General features: G+C 60.2%; 1 protein-coding gene across 4 annotated transcripts in view; it reads right to left on the bottom strand.

Annotated features, from left to right (window-relative positions):
* DGKZ (diacylglycerol kinase zeta) overlaps positions 1-19,385 on the bottom strand; it is a 31,252-nt gene extending 11,867 nt beyond the window's left edge. Inside the window, exons 1-5 of one of the 4 annotated variants that reach the window (XM_052652716.1) lie at positions 6,237-7,210; positions 1,179-1,940; positions 772-880; positions 420-515; positions 70-147 (exon numbers count right to left, since the gene is read on the bottom strand). In XM_052652716.1, coding sequence (XP_052508676.1) covers positions 70-147; positions 420-515; positions 772-880; positions 1,179-1,940; positions 6,237-6,427 — 1,236 coding nt within the window. In that variant the 5' untranslated portion in view covers positions 6,428-7,210. Of the gene's footprint in view, positions 1-69; positions 148-419; positions 516-771; positions 881-1,178; positions 1,941-6,236; positions 7,211-19,224 lie in introns of those variants that run through there. The other 3 variants (XM_052652717.1, XM_052652718.1, XM_052652719.1) reach the window with 3 other exon arrangements.
* Positions 19,386-19,789: the final 404 nt, after the last annotated feature.

Raw genomic sequence — 19,789 nt, 5'->3', positions numbered from 1 at the left:
AGGAGTGCCGTGAGGGCTTCAGCACCTCCCGAGGGGGAGGGGCAGGAAAGCCTAAACAGCCACGCTCACCTTCTCGAGCTGCTCGATGCAAGGCGTGTGGACCACAATCTTGCAGGCCGCACACTTTCTCCGGGACACTGATTTCTGCTGCAGGAAACAGAAGGTCCCTGAGGCCCCGGGTAACCCGGGCTCGGGTGCCGCCCCACGCCTGCCCCAGCACAGCTGCGCTGGGAGAGCACTGTCGAGCCCCGTCCTGGCTTCAGGACCCAGTCCCGTCCCTCTGGCCTTCGGTGGGCAGCCCCCTGCAGGGCGGCTCAGGCGAGAGCCTCGCTCCCACCTTCCCCTGGGAGGGCCGGCCTACAGGGCTCGAGATCCGGCTCCACCACCAGGGGGCGGCGTACCGCACCGCGCTCACTCACCAGCATCTTGGCGACGCAGTACTGCTCTCCGACGTAGCAGAAGTCCCCGGACACGTTGGTCTCGAACCAGATGTGTTCCCCATAGGTCGCCGACTCCTGGAGGACGGGAGGAGCACGCTCGGTGCACGCCTGCTCTGCCCCCCTTCCCCTCTCCCAAGACAAACCAGCTCCAGCCCCCACAATCTACTTTGCTGCATCCTGTTTTCACCACTGTTGGCCCGAACGTGGCCACCCTAGGAGATCTGCCCTGACCCCACAGGTCCATGGGCTTCCCTTGCAGCCGCCCACAGGACTTCCGACCCCCAGCAGGGAGCTGGTCCCCATCGACCCCTCCCCGCTCCCGGCCACTCACACTCCAGTCCACGGTGCTCCGGATCTGCCGCTCAGGCTCGCTGCACGGGGCCCCAGGAGCAGGAGGAGGGGGTGCCAGGTGCTGGAGGCCCGACTTGGTGATGGCTTTCCTGCGGAGGAGGAGACAGCTGAGGCCTGCTGGGCGCGCAGCGCCTCTGCTTCCTTCCCCTCGCCTGGGATCTCTGCCTTCACCTTGACCTCAACCCCGGGTCAAGGCAGGGAGGGCAGAGGAGGCCTCCCAGGACACCCCCCACCTCCCCGGCTCTGAGAGGATCCCTGAGGAGACTCGACTCTCCTCGCTGCCCTGCTGGCTTCCGAGCCTGGCCCAGAGCTGCTGCCAAGCTGGGGACCCTCGGGCCAGCCCCCCGGAGGTCACACGACTGCCCTGCTGGCCGCAGCTATACCTACGCAAGCAGGGTACTCCAGGTCTGGGGTCCGGCTGACTTGCGCCGCAGGGCTACCTGGCGCCGGCGGGACAGCGGGCGCACGCGGGCGGGCATCCCGAGGCCGGCTGCAGTGCCCGAGGCTCTTCGACCTCCTGGGCTGGGGTGCTGGCCCATGGGCCGTGGCTGGCTGAGGCGCCGGTAGTGACCGTGCAGGCCCCAGAGCCCGTGGTCTTTCACCACGTCTGCGGGCAGCAGGTGGGAGGAGGCCCGGCGCCGGCGCCAGCGCGGCACCGGCAGCAGGGGCAGCCCGCCGCGGGGCGGGCGTGGGGGCGGCCCTGGGGTCCCGGCGCCCAGCTGGGCGCTCGGTGACACGACCCTCACATCCTCCTCCTGCAAGCCCTCTTCCTCCTCCATGCCCACGAGCCCAGCCAACAGCAGGGGTGCCACCAGAAACTGGGGCCCCACCACGGCCGGCTGCGGCTGGGTGGGCACCTCCTCCACGGCGAAGCGGGGATTGCAGGCGGGGGGCGCGGTGCTGGAGCGCCGGCGGCGGCCAGGGCGCGGGGCCACCACCCCGCAGCTCAGGAGGCAGCCCTGGAGCTGCGCGCTGGAGCGCCGCCGCTGTACCAGCAAGGAGGAGGCCTGCCCCGCGGGTGATCGGCGCCGGGCCTTGCTCGTGGGCAGCCCCGCGCCGCTGGGCCGCCGCGGCCCCTCCCCTGGGCCGGGCGCCTTCCGCTGGAAGTGTCTCTTAATGAAGGTCTCCATGGCAGGGGCAGGCGGGTGGCTGTTGGGCACAGAGACCGGGAGTGTCAGGAGCCGGGCATCCCAGCCCCAGGAGCCCAGTCTCAGCCTCTGCCCTTGGAGAAGGGACACTTGGGAGGAAATGGGGGTGTTCTGTGGCTTCTGAGCCCCTTAAACGGGGCAGGGTACGAGAAGACCCAGCAGGGAGCCCACACTCATCGCTGTTGGACGCCGTGGTGCTCCCCAATTCTGCCCCCCTGCAGCCGCAGGAGCACTGCAGAGGAGGGGCTGCCAGTTACCCTTCTGGGTTCCCCTGTCCAGGCACCAAGATCCACAAAGCTCTGGCCTAAAGGACTTCCAAATCCCTTGCCTGAAGCTGATGGAAAGGAAGAGAAAGGAAGCTGGGAGCCTGGAGTCAACCTAGACAGACTGTGGGGCTGTTGTTAGCTGTTCAGCCTTGTGTGACTCTGCGACCCCATGAACTCCAGCACACCAGGCTTCCCTGTCCTTCATCATCTCCTGAAGCTTGCTCAAACTGATGTCCACTGAGTCGCTGATGCCATCCCACCATCTCATCCTGCCTTCTATCTTTCCCAGCATCAGGGTCTTTTCTAATGCGTCAGCTCTTTGCATCTCGTGGTCAAAGTATTGGAGCTTCAGCTTCAGTATCACTCCTTCCAATGAATGTTCAGGATTGATTTCCACAATTGAACACAGAAAACTAACCAAACTGATCACATGGATCACAGCCTTGTCTAGCTCAATGAAACTATAAGCCATGCCATGTGGGGCCACCTAAGGCGGATGGGTCATGGTAGACAGTTCTGACCAAACGTGGTCCCCTGGGGAAGGGGGAATGTCAAACCACTTCAGTATTCTTGCCTTGAGAACCCCAGGAACAGTGTGAAAAGGCAAAAAGATAGGACACTGAGGGGCTGAGGGCAAGGTTTTTCCTCTCCTTGGGGAGGTTAGGCTTAGGTGTCCCTTCCCAGGACATGGCAGAAACCAAGCCACGGTAAGAGAATGAGGCTCTCTGAAAGGAAATTTGGCCCTGCCACGACCCCCAGACCTGGGGCCAGGCCGAGAGCAGCCCCAGAAAGGGAGAGGGTCTGACATCTGCCTCGTGGGTGGAAGGCCGCTTGGAGCTCACCCCACCCCTCTGCCTGAGAACTGGAGAGGCAGCTGCACAGGGCGGGGAGAGAAGCCACGAGAGTGCCTCTGGGCTCTGCGGGTGCTCCTGCTCTGAGGGGCTGACGGTAAGCACTTCCCGAGCCTCGCCTTTCTGAAGAGGCCCAGGATGGACAACCCATGTGTGGCGGTGCTGGACGACGTCTGAAAACCTTCGTCTGGCCGCTGAGGGAGCCCGTGAACTGCACCTTGACCTGGGGGCCAAGACCCGAAGCCCCAGTGCTCAGAATCCCAACACTAAGCTACCTGGAGCGCCATCCTGCAGGAGTCCCAGGGACCACGCTTGCTCAAGCCATCCTCCCTTGACCTGGTCTGAGCACGGGCTCCGATTCCTTCGCCAGCTCGCCTGCCCCGTTGCCCCTTCTACACAGGCCAAGGGGAGCACATGCACTCTTACCGCTCCTAACAGTGGGGAAAGGGCACAGAGCCTGGTGTGCTTCAAGGGGGCCATGCCTGCAGAGCGCCCAAGGACACCTGTGTCCACCATCAGGTACTCTCCTGGGCTCTGGCGGCCACAGGGAGGTCTGAGTCACAGCCACGGGACCCCTGCCTGGGGCTGACAGGAGAGACACTTCTGTCAGCTGCGGGCCTGAGAGCGTGGAGGAAGGGCTTGAGGAATCCGGGCTGGGCTGCGTGGCCAGCGCCTCCTCCTCCTCCTCCCACCTTGATTTGCTACTGCCCTGGTTGGCTTCCCTGGTTGCTTAGATGGTAAAGCCTGCAATGCAGGAGACCCAGGTTCGATCCCTGGGTCCGATCCCTGGGTCGGGCAGATACCCTGGAGAGGAAATGGCGACCCACTCTGGTACTCTTGCCTGGCAAATCCCATGGACAGAGGAGCCTGGTAGGTTACAGTCCATGGGGTTGCAAAGAGTCAGACATGACTGAGTGGAGTGACTTCACTTCACTTGGGGGTCCGGGCAGGCAGCGTTAGGCCAGGGCCTTGGATAGGTGCAGGAGTACTGACATGGAGGCAGCCATGCCTGCAGAAGCCGTGCTGGGGGCTGCCGGGCTCCAGGGCTTGCTGCTTACGATCTGCCAGCCTCTGCAGGTGAGGGGGAGGAGGGTAGAAGAGCTCCTGGTTTCCTCCTAAAATCAGTGCCGTCCTGCCTGACATTTGCTGAGTGCCCACACACATCAGGCAGGATACTAAGTCCTTGGCAAACACGTGCACCGTTTTATAAACCACAGCACCCTAAAGAATAGACACGGTATCATGCATGGCTCCTGAGGAGAGACCGAGGAGATAACCAGCCCCAGGTGCACAGCTAGTCCATGAGGAGCAGGCGCTGGAACCCACCTCAACCCGAGGGCAGAGCCTGGTCTGAGCTGGGACTAAGGTGCCATAATGGCAACAGCAGTGCATTTACCCATCACCCGCCACGTGACAAGCGCGCTCACTCACCATCTCCTTTGATCCTAGCTACCTCCCCGGAGGCAGGTTACAGAAAGGAGGAAACCAGCTTGAGGAGACCAGGCCCAGGCTCCTGGGTCACACAGCTGGCCACGGGCAGGAGCGGGACCTGAACTCAGGTCTGCCTGACCCAGGGTCTGCGCTGCGCCCAGCAGGAGGAGCCTGGAGGCCCAGCGGCCCGCTGCCGCCGGGACCCTGACTTTCCAGCACTGCCCCAGGGTGTCAGCTTTCCCTGCCCGCCTGGTCAGGCCGCCCTGTGACAGCTGCCCAGCCCGGAGGAGATTAGTCACCCGAACACACCGCCTGATGCGAGTGTCACCCAGAAAACAAAAGGCCACAGTCACTGGGGGGGGAGGTGCGGCAGGCGCTCTGTGGGTGGCGGAGAGGGTGGACCCTTCCGCCTGCCCAGCCCCCCGCCTGTGACAAGAGAGGCTGGGGGTGTGGACAGGCCTCGCGACTCAACTGCCTCAGGACACGGGGGCGACTTAGAGGGGCTCCCCCCGCGCCTGGGTCCCCACCGGGCCCGGCCCAGGGGTCTCCCCAGCGGCCTGCTGGCGCGGTCACCACCAGCAGGGGTGGGCTGGGCCAGGCCAGGCCAGGCTGGCGCCGCGTGACCTCATGCAAAGCCGCTCCCTCTCGGGCCTCAGTTTCCTTGTCAGTTGGAGGAGGCCATCAGCTGGCTGATCTGACGGTTTATGACACGCTCTCCTCTAAGGCGACCGCACCTCTGTGCTCCGACACCCCCTCCTTCCCGGCCCAGGCTTCCTGTTCCTCTGGTCGCCATAGAAACCTCTGTCCTCTGGTCAGCAAAGGCCTGACTCCTGACTTCCTATCTCGGCCCAGGCCTCTCCTGGGTCTGCTCCCAGGCCCTGCCGGCTCTCAGGCCTGTCCCGGACTCTCCTCTGCCTGCGCCTGCAGCCTCTTCCCATGGCACGGCCCTGGGCGGCAGCTTCCTCTCACCTCACGCTCTGTCAGCTTCCACACACCACACTCAGTACATGTAAAGGTCACCGGAGGAGGCCCCACAGGGTTCTGACACCGACAGCAGAGCAAAAACGGCTGCCCTCAGCCTCCTGGTCGGGGCCCGGCGGCGGGGGAAGCCTGTCACACCCGAAGGGGATGGGCTGGGAAAGGGCTCGGGGGCCCCGTCGACGTCCAGCCGGCTGCTAGGAGCCTGGGGAGGAGGACAAAGGGTGCTGTGGGCAGACGGGCTTGGTGGCGGCTGGCCGGGCACCCTTGGCGGCTAGGCTCAGGCAGCTGCTGGGGGCGATGGGCACAAGCGCCCCAGCTCCATCGGTTGCTAGGCAGAAAGGCCAGGACCCCTGATCGCCCAGTTAAACTGGCTCACGCCATTTTAGCTTCAAGCTTTGGAACCCTGTATCTGCCACTGCTTTCCTGGGCTGATCAACTAACCTTTTGGAGTCTCAATTTTCTCCTCTGCAAAACAGGGCTGAAACGACCTAGTCCAGAGGCTTTGACGTGACAGAGATTCGGATGACATAACGGTGCAAAGTACCTGATGACAGCCGGCAGAGAGGAGGGGCTTGGCAGGGCCTGCATCCACAGCAGACACCTGGGCGTGTGGGTCGTGCCACCTACCGGAGTCTGTCTCTGCTCCCAGGTGGCTCAGTGGTCAAGAACCCGCCAGCCAGAGCAGGAGAGGTAAGAAACATGGGTTCGATCCCTGGGTTGGGAAGATCTCCTGGAGCAGGGCATGGCAACCCACTCCAGTATTCTTACCTGCAGAATCCCATGGATGGAGGAGCCTGGTGGACTACAGTGCCTGGGGTCATCAAAAGCCAGATACAACTGGGCATGCACGACGGTGCAGGTAGGAGCCAGAAAGGGAAGCGGGAGCAGCCAGGACGGCCACCACCCACCATACGAGGAACACAGCTAGGCAGCCTGGGCTGCGTGGGGGGTCTGCGCATGCTGGGACAGATGCCCTCTGCCCCGGCACCAGATCGGGCCTCCAGGGACTGCTCTGCCTCCCAGGGTGCTGGCACAGCCCACCCTGTGGGATTCAGCCAGAGCGCCCGTTCCACACTGAGTGTGGAATGCCACCACGCCCCAGGCGCCGCGTCCTGGTGAAGGCTGGCAATGGTGCCCAGAGGTCATCTCCAGCAGGGCCTGTGGGTCAGAAGCTGCCCTGGCGGCTCTGCTCCCACAGCGCTGAGGCTGAGGTCGAGGGAAGGGGGTGGGGACGGCTGGAAGTGGGGCCTGCCGAGACAGGGTGCCCAGGTCTCCACTCACTAAAGGGAGACTGCCAAAACCAAACCAAAGCAAACTTCACAGTGCGAGACGTGGGCCAGGGCTGCGCGGTACGGGGGGCGACTAGGCCAGTCATGTTTACCACGACGGGGTCTGCCCCGGCTCGGGGACAGCAGCTCAGACCCCCATCCCTTCCCGCTCCCCTTCCATCAGCTCCAGGAGCCTGGTTTGGGGACAGTGGTGCCTGGGGGACCCTCCCCCCGCAACCCCACCCCGACAGGTCCAAGAGGGTTAGGAAGCAGAAGGCAAGGGAGGGTTGAGGGAAGCCCCTTTGACCTGATCTGGAAGGCAGGGTGGCAGGCAGGAGGTGCCCTCAGGTGGCAGGCAGAGCGGGCGGGTGGGGGCCGGGGTCCCCGTGGGCAGGGGAGCCCTGCTGCAGAGCTGCAGCGCCAGCTCCAGCTGCTGGCCTCCGGCTGAGCAAGTCCTAGTTTGGAGAGCGAGCGGCTGAGGCTGCTCCTCTGCCCCCTCCCCCTCCCCACCCTCCTCCCCGCCCCCCCTAGCCTGAGACAGCCGTTATGAAAATAACCCGATTGGTAACCGACTGCACTTCCTCTCCCAGCAGAGCAAGCAGGCAGCGGCTGCTGGGCGGGCGGCCGGGCGGGCACACAGGGGCACGAGCCTGGCTTCCCGGCTTCTCTTCCCAGCGTCCCCAGAGGCTAGCAGGGCACCAGCCCAGGAGCCTCCCCTCCAGCCGGCCCGGTCACAAGCACAGCCCCTGTCTTAGCGCCAGGAAGGCGAGGGGGCTGTGGGGGCTTAGACGTGGTGGGGAGGCCGCCTACACCCTCCAGCTCCCCGTGAACAGGTTTTTCCGGGGTCTGGGGAAAGCATCTGAGACAGCGAAGCACCGGCCCCAGACAGAATAACCACAAAGACAAATATCTTGTGGAGTGTTTCACAACTTACAAAGCGCTTTTTCACAAGGATTACCAGACAGGAGGCTTGTAGCTCCCCCTGCGCAAGTGACATTTCGGTCCCAGCTGAACCACCAGGGCACCTGAGGCTCGAGGAGGCCCGTCATGCCCAGGGCTCGGAAGGGCTGGTCCGGGCCTCCAGATCCCGGCTTTCGCAGCCCTGCCAAGGGGGCCTGTCAGGTCCAGAGGAAGCCAGTCCACGTGGCACCCACCCAGCCCAGCATGCCAACCCTCGGTTTACACTCCTGGCCCCCAGAATCTAGAGCACCAGCTCTCCAACATCCTGGTCCGAGGACCCTCTTATACTCTTACAAGTTACTGAAGATCCCCAAAAGGTGTTCTTTGAGAGTTACAGCTATTAACGTGGACCATATTAGCTTCCGTGGTGGCTAAGATGGTGGAGAATCTGCCTGCAATGCAGGAGACCTGGGCTGGATTCCTGGGTTGGGAAGATTCCCCTGGGGAAGAGAATGGCAACCCACTCCAGTATTCTGGCCTGGAGAATTTCATGGAGGCTACAGTCCATGGGGTCACAAAGAATGGGACATGACTGAGCAACTACCACTTTCACTTTTTCATATTAGAAATCAAAACTGAGAAATGTTTAAAATACTATTCATTTAAAATATATTAAAATACTATTTAAAAACAATAAGCTCAGTATGTTAATATAACACACTTTTATGGAAAATAAGCTCTATCTTCCAACACAAAAAAGCAGCGAGAAGACTGGCATGTTTTAATTTTGTAAATCTCTAATGTCTAGCTTATTAGCAGACATCTGGATCCTAATATCTGCCTCTGCAGGCAATCTGTTGTGATATGTTAATTTGGCTGAAGTATATGAAGAAAATTCTGCCTCACCCTGACAAGTAATAAGAAAAGGAAAGAGGATTTTAATAGCCCTTTCAGGCAATTACAGATATTCTTCTCTGCTACTATACATAAATATCACAAGTGGCAGTTTCTTAAAGGTTAGTGGCTATGTGGGATCTGAAATGTTATCAGTGAACTTTTCACTGGTCTATCTTGCATTTTGAATTTTGAAACATTAAGCACTGGTCACTGGAAAATACTGGTTTACTGATCTAGGCGGATCTCCAGATACTGGAACGAGGTTTCCAAAATTCTAATTTTCGCTGAAAAGCTGAAATTTTATCAACAGCAACAAACACTGTTTTTGAAGTGACAAGCTCACTGCATTCTTTTTTGAGAAAATGTCTGCTAAACATCCAAGTTTAAAGAGTTTTCGTCTGTCAGGTGTCCTTTCAAGCTAAAATGGTGTTCCTTAAAAAAAAAAAAAAAAGTGACTAGTAGGGCCTGCGACTCAGTCATAAACGTGCTTTTCAAGATAACCATCAAAGTTCGGTTTGCAGCAAAAGTGCCTCATGTATATTCCACATTTCTTCACACAGTATTCTTTAAAATGTACACTCAAGGATCCAGGCTTTATAAAATCGATACATTGACGGCATTTTTTGGTGGTGTTGCCTGAGTGTGAGGAATGCAGCGGCTGTGCGTTTGTGGTGGGGCCACTGCCTGGCGTATGCCAAGCTTCCAGTGGCTTTACTGTTGCCATGTTTTTCCACCACTGCTTCTACAGCATGAGTCCAGTATCAACGCTGTGAAAAGGACATGAACCAGGGCAGCTTGGAAAGTAACATCATGAAGATTGTTTTGGTCCCCACGATCCCCTGAAAGAGTCGAGGGCACCCCCCAGGACCATACTTTGGGAAGCCCTGATTCAGAACGAATCCTAAGTCCAGTTAACCTAGCAAGCATGCCTCTGCAGCGCACCGGTAATGCAGCCTCCCATGCACCGACACAGCCCTTGCTTCTACCCAAGGCTGTTCTCTGCCCCCTTATCTGGCTGAGCTCGAGCCCACTGCTGTGTCCTGGCCCACGGCACACCTTCTGCCTGAAACACTGGTCTCCTTCCCCGCCCCGTATCATAATCCCACCTACTCGCAGCTGCCCCAGCCAACAGGGCATCACTCCCACTGATGACTCCATAGCGCCCATCTGGCTGCCCTGCCATGGGACCCCAGGAGGTCCTCACTCGCTCAGATCCGTCTGTCTCATTCCTCCCGCCCACCGGACAAGCCCCTGGCTGGGGGTCGGGAGAGGGCAGGGGCCAGATCCAGTGCACCTGGGCATGCCCAGCGCAGCGCCTCGCAGCGAGTGCAGTGCTCACCACTGATCAGCTGAGGAGGAAGGAACTGGGAATTCCGTCGGGGAGGGACCAGTTAAGGGAAGAGAAGGGCTTCCTCCACCTCAGGTACCGCACCCGAGGGCTGGCCACAAGGGCCAGTTACTTCTCTTTGCTGGCCCAGGCAGATGGTGGTAGCCTTTGTTTTTAGCAGCTGCCGCCCTCTCCTCTCCAGAGGACCCAGGCAGTGACAGCCAGGGCTCCTCTCCAGAAGCGGTGCCAGCACCCCCTCCACGCCCTCCAAGATGAGACCTGACCACAGGGTTTGGTGCCATGCAGTCACAAGGTGAGGAAGTGGGCGAGGGGTGGGGGGAAGAAGAGCGGCTGCCTCAGAGGTCGGGGGCCAGGCCAGGCCCCCAGCTCTGAGTTCCTTGCTGAACCATCCCCAGTCTCTCTCCCCTTCCATCCTGAGCACCCATCTCAGGGCCTGGCTCCTGGGAGGCCCTGGACAAAGGTTTGTGGAATTAATGCCTGACTCATTCCTCAGAGCCTCCCCTCCAAGCCATCCTCCTGCTGGCACCAGACTCCACCTTCCAGTGCCTGCCTATCTTTCAATGGCTCTCTACTGCCAGGGAACAGAAAGCAGACCTGGGTCTGGTCGTCAACCGGCTTCTCAGCCTCCTCTCCCCTTTCTCCTTCATACCTTTTATTTCACAAATACGCACCTCACTATGTACCAGACACGGTCCTAGTGAGTGAAATGAAGTCGCTCAGTCGTGTCCGACTCTGCGACCCCATGGACCGTAGCCTATCAGGCTCCTCTGTCCATGGGATTTTCCAGGCAAGAGTGCTGGAGTGGATTGCCATTTCCTTCTCCAGGGGATCTTTCCGATCCAGGAATCGAACCCGGGTCTCCCACATTGCAGGCAGACACTTTACCGTCTGAGCTACCAGGGAAGCCCACGGTCCTAAGTGTTTTACAAATACTCTCTCTTTTCACTTCATAAAAAGTGATATTATCTACATTTTACAGGCCAGGAAACTGAGGGACAGATTAAATACTTGCTTGTGATCAACGCAGCCAGTAAGGGTCAGGGTTAGGGTTCCAACCCAGAAGCCTGCTCCGGGTTTACACTCTCAACCCCTCCCTCCACCTCTAGATGCTTCCGCCAATCAGCATGCAGGGGTCTCTTCCTGTCTGTCCGGGTGGCACTTGGCAGCCTCTCTGCCTGGGACACCCTTCCTTCCCTTCTGCTCAGTGAGCTCTCCTTCAGCTTTTCCCCTCTCCTCCTTTCAGAGCTGGCTCAGATACCAGCTCTGCCAGAAAGTTCTCCCCGACTTCCTCACTCGGGGGTTAGCTGCTCCCACGCTCAGGCCCTTCCTTGGTTATTCTGGGCCACTGGCACTGCTTTACGACTCAGTGTCCCCCACCAGCCCATGTGCCCCCGGGACCACGTGTTACTCGTAACTGCATCCCCAGGGTCCAGAAGCGCCGGACGTGGTTGGAAGAGTGAATGGAGGGGACAGTGAACGGTCCAGGGGCAACCTCATGGGTCAGGCTGAGAGGGCAGGGTTCTGGGCCGGCACAGTATCCCAGTGGCCAGCCAGGTCCTGAGCCCTTTTCCTGCCAGCTGCTGCTGTGGGCTGAGCTAGTGTCTCAGAGGCACAGAGTGAAACTGATCCCCGATGGGGATGTCGATACGCCTCCCTCTGCCTCTCTCCATGCGTTGCTGAGAGAGTTATGAAGCCCCTGCCGGCCCCCGCCTTCCTCTTCTCCTGTGACCGGTCCCTCCTGTTGCCTTCTCCTGTGTCTGCAGCAGGCTGTCACTCCCCATCTGCCAGGAGCAGCATTCCACTCTTTACCCCGCATTCAAAATTTAACTCCTCTGAAATCTCCTGACCATGCTGCTTCCGCCTCCTTCATCTATGAGAAGATCTTAGAATCAGCTGTCAGCCCCCTGGGCCCACTCTACCTCCCAGGCTTCCTGCACCCCATACAGAGTTGTTCTGTTGTTTTTTTTTCCTGCACCTACAATCTCCCTGAGAGGTTACCAGGGTCAAAGGTCTTTTCTGAGGATTTGGACTCGAAAGGTCCAGATGTATTCTTCCTCTGACTGGCTATGCAACCTCAAGCCAAGTCTCTTACCCTGGCTGGGCCTCAATTTCCCCAACAGATTAAGGGGAATAACACCATCTTGTCTTCCTCAGGGCACTACTGCAGACTTGAAAGAAAAAGTGCTCATGGTAACCCATTCCTCGGTTTGCCAAAACTTTAAAGACAGAAAGTAACTCCGGAGGCCTAAAACTCAGAACACCCACTCTGGAGCACCATTTGGTCACAACTGTCTAAGCAGATGCGGGTTCAATCCCTGGGTCAGGAAGATCCCTGGAGGAAATGGCAACGTGCTCCAGTATTCTTGCCTGGGAAATCCCACCGACAGAGGGGCCTGGTGGGCTATACAGTCCATGGGGTCACAGAGTCGAATGTGACTGGGCGACTAAACAACAGCAAATCAAAGCTGCAGACACACCGTGCAACCAAGCACGCCAGCGGACAGAACGCACAAGGGGCCGCGGACCAGCGCCATCTCCGGAGGATTACCTGCAATGGGAGGAAAGCTGCCAACGACCTAAATGTCTATCAACAGGAGACGGTAAATAAGCTGCTGGACAGTTACAAAAGGAACAGTATATGGCAATTAAAACAGGTTTACGCTAGAGCTCAGGTTTCAAGAGGGTTAAATCTCCAAAACAATATGGAGGGAAAAACCTAAATTCAGAATATGTACGATATACCATTTTAACTCAAAAGGCAAAACCATACCAAACCGTACTATGTGTTGCTATGGATACATACATACGCGGGGAAAAATATCTTAAAACAGGCACGAGAGTCTAAATACCCCAATCAGGGCTGTGGTTTCCTCTGGGGAGGGAGACAGGGAGGCCTTCGTCTCTGTCTACGGTATGTTGGTAAGATCTGGTCAAGCTAACTGGTAGGTGTTATTCTGTATACTTTCCTCGTGGCAAAATACTTAACGCTTTTAAAAAAGATTTTTATAAATTTTTAAAAAGAGATTTTTTAGTATATATATATATATTTTAAAAAAAGACCCCCCCTAGAGGAAGAAGCTCTTGGGGGCTGCCCGGGTCTGTCTTGCATGGACGGGTTTCGGCCGCGGTGTGGAACCCTGAGCACGCCTCACGCTGTCTCACAGTAGGAAGCCCATGTTGGTGGGGCCGGAAGAGAGGTCTCCCCTGGAAGGGGAGGGCAAGCGGGTGACAGGCTGTCAGGGGGGTGTCGATGTGGGCCGGGGAGCAGGAACCAGCTTGCCCCCTTTCACAACCACCCCCGCTTCAGTAAAATGTCAGCAAGCTGGGGAAGGGGGGGGCGGAGAGACAGGCAAGCTGTTAACCCGCGAGATGCTGGGGCGTGGGCGGTGCGGGCCCAGGCTCCTAGACAGCTATTTTGGCTCAGCCCTGGCAGGGGAGAGACCTCCGAGTGGGCGCTCGGAGTGGGCGCCCGGCCAGGCGCAAGCAAGGAGAGGTTCCAGAGTGGGGCGAGAGGGCTCGGGCCCCACCTCTCTTCAGACCTCTCCCCGGGAGGCCTGGTGCACTCTGCTCTCCTAGGCCACAGGCCACTCACTGACCACCCCCCAGGGCTCCTTTGAGTGTGTCCCTTGAGTCGTCTGTTCCCTACGCTTTGAAGACCAGATGAAAGGCTGCAGGCTTGCTCCTACACTCCGGATCCAGCCAGGGAGCCACAGGACCTCCTGCTTACAAACCTGGTCTCCCCACCTGCGGGTCCGCCCACCCCGGCCCAGTCTTGATCTCCCAGGAGCGAGGATCCTGGTGGCAGTTCTCCCGTGGGGCTGGGGCACAGACTACACGGAGGCCTTACTCTACTCCCACGCAGGACAAAGATCTCTCGCTTTCAAGAAGCCCTCAAACCTCTTCTTAGACTCTACCAGTTTGGTGATGGGATAATAAAAGAATAGAAGTAGGGAGGGCCAGTCCGTCCCAGGGCAGCCGCGTGTTTGGAGAGATACTTGGCTCTGGGCTCCAGCATAAACCGCGTGACCCTGGGCCACGAGCCCTGATGGCCTCTTTGAGCTGTGGGGTCTCGTATGTAAAAGGGGAATGAAATCAACTACAAGGTTGTTGGGCAGATTACACGAAACGATGGACTTTCAAGCTTCTGGTAACTGTGAATCGCCGGAGGAGGACGAGCGAGCACATCCCCAGCGTCCAGGTTGTTGGGGGGCAGGGGGTGGGGTACGGGCATGCTTGTCTCCTCAGCCCTCCCCGCTCCTCCAGGCCCCAGACCCTCAGGTCGCCTCAGACCTGCTCTCCGCCACCGAACCCTGCCTCTGGGGTCTCAGCTGAGGAAGGAGGCCCAAAAGGCGGCAGGATGCGACCTCCTCAGAGGCATCTGTGTGGTTGCTGCTCTGACCTGCCCCCTGCCACCTGAAACCACCATCGAAGGCTCCTGCCTGTGAGACTGGAGTGCCAAGGGGGCCCTGGGCTGAGACTCCTGGGCGTGGGGAACCACACCACAGCCCTGCGTGGGGCTGACACCTGAAGGGCCCCAGGGGCCCCACCCATGCGGAGGTTCAGAGGCAGCGGTTCGGTGGGGGCACCCCCCGGAAGTGCACCCTGATCTTGCCCAGGATGAGGGAGACGCTGAGCCTGGATGCAGGCGCGGGGGGTTCCCCACAGGCCCACCGAGAGAATCACTCAGGTGGCAGCAGGGAGGAGGCGAGGGCGGGCAGGCCAGAAGGTGCTAGATTGAGGGTCTCTCAGAAAGCGGGGAGGCCTCCAGGGTCCTGGCATGGGGTACAAACTGACATGATCCTGAAGTCAGGGGATCAGCACTGGAGGCCCAGATGACCCCTCGCTAGCTGTGAGACCTCAGCCCGGCCACCGCCCTGGGCCTCAGTCTTCAGAGGCGGGGACGGGGGTCGGGTCAGGTGATGTGGAGGCTCGCGCCCAGCCTGTCTCCTGCCACCTCCTGCCCAGCTGCGCCCTGGCAGCCAGAGTGTCAGCAGCAGGGGTCTGTGTGGGCCCACCCACAGGCCCGTGGCACCAGCAGAGGGCAGGAGAGGGGATGTCCCCATCTCGCCCGGCCCTCGGTGGTAGCTGTCGCCCCCTTGTGTCACTCTGGTGACACTGCAGGAAAAAGGTCCTCGGCTTGAGGACCCAGGAACCTGCTTGCCTTGGTCAGGGCCAGCGTGCCCACTCGCCTCCCCTTCTGCTCGAGGGGGTGACTGGTGGATCCTGGAGAGGGCTCCAAAAGCGGCAGAGGGCAGGCCTGGTTCTCCCTCTCCCAGGGCCACTCGGCCCTTCCACTGTCCTTGCCGAGGAGGACACCCACTCTTGTGCTCTCTTTTGCCAAGTGACACTCCCGGGCGGCTATGCATCCTGGGATCTGACCTTTCCGGAGGACAGCATGTAGGAAAAAACGTGCCAAGAGCTGCCCACGCCCCTCCCCTGCCCGTTAAGCCAGAGCTGTGGGTGTGTGGCAGCAGGGGGAAGACCATAGGTGGCTCCCGCGCCCGGCCAGGCTGGCCCCCACTGGCACCCAGCGTTGAGTGGGGGAGTGGGCGGTCATGTGAGCCGACCCGCAGTTCACATGCCAAGGCCCCTTCTTCTTCCCGAACCCAGGGGCCCTGGCTCACACCGGCCTCCCCTGGCCCCCAGGGCTGCTCCCAGAATTAGCCTAAGCAAGACAAACCACTCAGAGAGGCGCCTTTTGCACCCAGACAGCCGGGCGCCAGAGCCCAGGCTCCCACCTCTGAACGTGAGGCATCCCTCAACACGTCCCTTCTGACCGTTGCAAAACCAACCCCAACTGGGGCTGTTGCTGCTCAGGCCCCCTGGCAGGCAGCCTCCGCCATCTGGACTCCAGGTCTATGCTCACTGGGCCCAGTGTGTGGCAACACCTCTGAATGGGACCTACTGTCTCTGACTTGTCCCACAGGTGTGCTTCCTGCCCTCCGGGAACGAGTGACTTTAAGCAGGATAAAGGGCAGGGCGGGTACACCCCATGCTCGGGGCCCATGGGCTCTGTGGGCTGCGGCTCCTGGGCTGCGGCTCCTTCCGTCTAGACAGGTGAACGGCCAGGTAATTTCTGATGCCCCTGGGGTGCCAAACCAGTTAATCCACCAGCTGTGTGACCTGCCCAGGGTCAGGCTGCTGGCACACGGCCAGAGGCTGGAGGGCGTCCTCTGGAGGTGAGCCCTGGAAGACGAGGAGGAGGCAGTTAGCTTCCCTCCCGCTTCGACTGACCACCCCTCAGGCCAGGAGGCTGAAAGGTCAGGAGAGGAAAACCCAGATGCCCGGTAGGGCGGGGCCTACACCTCCTCATAGGGAGAGGCTGATGGTTCCTAGCAAGGACAGGAAGACGTGGAACGGAGCTGGGGAGGAGCACAGCTCACCATGTGTCTTCCTGGGCTAAATAAAAAAGGAGGCGTGGCACACCGCTCCCCAGCTTCCAGACGGTGAACCTGTGAGAGGCTGGTGTGAGAGGCTGCGGTGGGCTTTAAGGAAGATGCCAAAGAGGCTGCCAGGCGGAGACTGTCTTCCTCCTGACCACACCAGAGATGGTAAACACGTAGCCCATGTACCTTCGCTACCCCTCCCAAGCCCACAGTGGAGTATTAGTGGATTCCAGACCTCTACCACTGAGCCAAGATCCAAATGTTAGGGGATTCTAGACCTCCACCACTGAGCCAAGATCCGAATGCTAGTGGATACCAGACCTCTACCATCGAGCCAAGATCTGAATGCTAGTGGATTCTAGATCTTTAACACTGGGCCAAGATCCGAATGCTAGTGGGTTCCAGACCTCTACCATCGAGCCAAGATCCAAACGCAGAAGACTCAGCGCAGCATCTGCAGCTGCCACCAATCTATTCGCTATTCTCTCTCCCAGCCATGGTCTATTCGCGAAGCAGGACCCTCGGTCCCAAGGCCTGAAGTGTGTATGGGGGGGTGGGGGCTGGTCATCACAGGGTGGAAGGCCCAATGAGCAGCAAGAGCTGGGCTGAGGATTAGCTCAGCGCCTGAGGAAAGATGGCGGACTGGGCTCAGCTGGGGGCACTGGGGAGTTTCACCTGAGGCTGGCAACCAGAAAGAGAGCAGGACCAGGCGATACTGTCAAAGAGGCAGTGCCACTGCCGGGCACTGTTCCCATTATCCGTCCCGCCCTGCTCCAGTCAAAGCAAGGGGACGGAGATCAGCCCCGGGGGACATCTGACTCTCTGACTCCAGGCCTGCCAGGAGGAAGTCTTTGCCCCCGGCTGCCCTCCCCCTGACTCTACGAGATTTTCCAAACACATTCATTTCTTTATGCCCGCTGCCCGAGCACAATGCTAGCAGGCAGGGACACTCCTGCCATGCTTCCAGAGGTGCTGTTGCAGGATCTTCTCATTCACTAACCTATCAGATCGCTTACCATCCCCAGAGGGACGTAATATGATGGCTCTCAAACTTGGAAGCACTTTAGAAACACTTGGCAAGTTTTATAAAATGCCCAGCCCCACCTCCAGACCTGAGCAGTCAGACATGCCCAGGTAAGAGCTAGGAATCTGTACTTCCTAAAGGTCCTGAGGTCACTGTGACGGTCTGTTTGGTAGAGAGAAAAGGATGCGGGTTTTGGAATCAGACTAGAGTTCAAACTCTGTCTCTGACTCTTAAACTTGCTGTGTGACTCTGGGCAAACTACTCATCTCTTTGAGCCTATGTTGCTCTCATCTATAAAAACGGGAGAAGTTAATACCCAGCCTGGTTATTTGAGAGACTGATGTAAAGGTACCGGCTGTCCTCCCGCTTCTTTTTCTCCCTCCTGAGGGGTCGCTGCTATGTGTGCAAGCCTGTGCTCTTCACGAGGGACACAGCCACAGGTCAGAAGAGCCCGGCACTTGGTGCCCTGTGGGCAGAGACAGGAAGCCTCTGGCGGAGCCCCCCGCCCCCGACGAGCCTGTGAACACTGGAGGCTACATCCTGCGGAGCTGGGTGTCAACTGCTCCCCCTTGCAGGGCTGTGGGTGACAAAACAGAGGCGGGAGTCGCTTTGCGCTCTTTCCCATTTGATGACACTGAAGCCTGCACGGTTTCCCAAGGGCCTGCGGAGGGAGCTCCATCTGCCCATGTGAGGATCCAGACCTGTGGGCTTGGCGACACAGTGCAGGGGCAAAGAGCAGGGCCCTGGTCAGGGCAGGGCGGCCAGAGGGCGCAGGTCTGCATCACAGGGATGAAACCTGCACAGGAAAAAGCTGCCCGTGTTATTAGTGGGTGAGGTCACCCCTGAGGAAGGGGCAGGGCAAAGCTCAGGGCGTGGGGGGCCTCCAGTACCATGAAGCCTGCACAACTGAGGGCAAGTGAGCGTGAGGCCCTGGGCACACTCCAAGTGGTCAGAGTCCAATTTGAGTTGGCTCTGGGGTCCCGAGCTCATTGGCTGCAAGCTCCGGCCGCTGGAGAAGGCCAGGGTAAGCCAGGAGAAAACCCAGGGAGCCAGGTGGCAGTACTCATGGGGCTCCACCTCCTCTCACCTTACACCCGGACTGCAGGGGCAGGAAGCGGCTCCCGGGCCAACGCCAGCACACAGGCCCCGGGCCGCCTTCCACTCAATCTTTCCACACCCTCCCCCAGAGTCCTGGTCAAAGCCCTGTCACAGGCACAAGATGGTGACATTTGGCTGGGGGAGGGGGCGAGACGGAGCTTAAAAGAACCAGCACTCCATCCCCTTCCCAGCAGGACTAGATGGGCGTAGGGGGGCATGTGCCTACTCCCCAGCAGACGCTGTGGGCCTCCCTGCTAATTCAGAGCAGTGTAGAACAGGTGGTCAGACCACCCCCCACCCCCCACCCCAAAGAGCAGCTTAAAATGTCCAGCGATTAAACCGGCGACCAGGGCTGCGGGGACAGGCATGGGTCGTGACAGTACGATCCAGGAGGCCACGTTCTGCGGATGCCATGCAGCGCGGTGGCAGGCAACCCAGCCACCCGGAGGACCAGGGTGACGACGACGACGTGACTGCCCACCTCCCTGGGGCCAAGAGGCTCAGAGGGCACCCGGTTCCCAGCAGTGCCAAGAAAGGGGAGCGTGACTAGTCGTGGAGGCCCGACCCGCTGGTGCCAGGGGGTTAGGTGATTCCGCCTCTGCTGGAGAGCTAGAAGCCGCCCCTGTCTCAGTACCCGAGAAGGCGCGCTGAGCTGCGGGTGCCAGAGAATGACAACCCCCCCCGACCCAACCTGTGACAGACCCCGGACGCCGGGGGCGGAGCCCCCCATGCAGCGCCCAATGCCAAGACTGCCCGGATCGCCAGCGCGCGGGGACACCCCGCCCGGGTCAGCACCAGGTGGCCGAGGGATGCTTGCCGCCGCCGCCGCGCTCACCTGTGCCCGAAGAGCCGCAGCCCTGGGAAGCGCCGCTTGCTGAGACGCCGCGGCGCCTTGTCCGGCTCGGGACCCGCGTCGCGCTCGGAGCCGCTGGACGAGGCGGAGGCCGACTCGGAGTCGCTGCTCCGGGCCTCGGGGCTGCCGTCCCGCGGCTCCATCCGGCCCTAGCCCCGGCCGGCGGCGGGCCCGCGGGAGACGCCCATGCTGGGCCGGCGGCCGGGGCTCAGCACGCCGGCTCCTCAGCGCCCGCCTCGGCCATGGCGCGCGCTGACTCCGCCCGCCCCGCGCCGCGCGCCCCCGCGCCCCACGCCCAGGTGCCGGGGAAGCGGCCGCCGCCGCTCCAGGAAGTGCCGCCAGCTGCGGCCGCAGGACCCCGCATAGCTGGCCGGGCCGCTGCCTGCCCCGCCGCCGAGCACGCCCCCTCGGTTACGCGGCGGCGCTCGGCCCGCCGCGCCCTCTGCCGGCGGCCCGCCGAGACGCAAGCCGCCTGGGCCGCCAGAAGGGCGGGGCGGGACCGAGAGGAGGGGGTGGGGCCGCAGAGGCCACGCCCACGAGCCCGAGC

This window comes from Budorcas taxicolor, chromosome 15, assembly GCF_023091745.1.
Source record: "Budorcas taxicolor isolate Tak-1 chromosome 15, Takin1.1, whole genome shotgun sequence".
In the NCBI taxonomy this organism is placed as follows: Eukaryota; Metazoa; Chordata; class Mammalia; order Artiodactyla; family Bovidae; genus Budorcas; species Budorcas taxicolor.
This window is presented reverse-complemented; position numbering and strand designations above follow the sequence as displayed.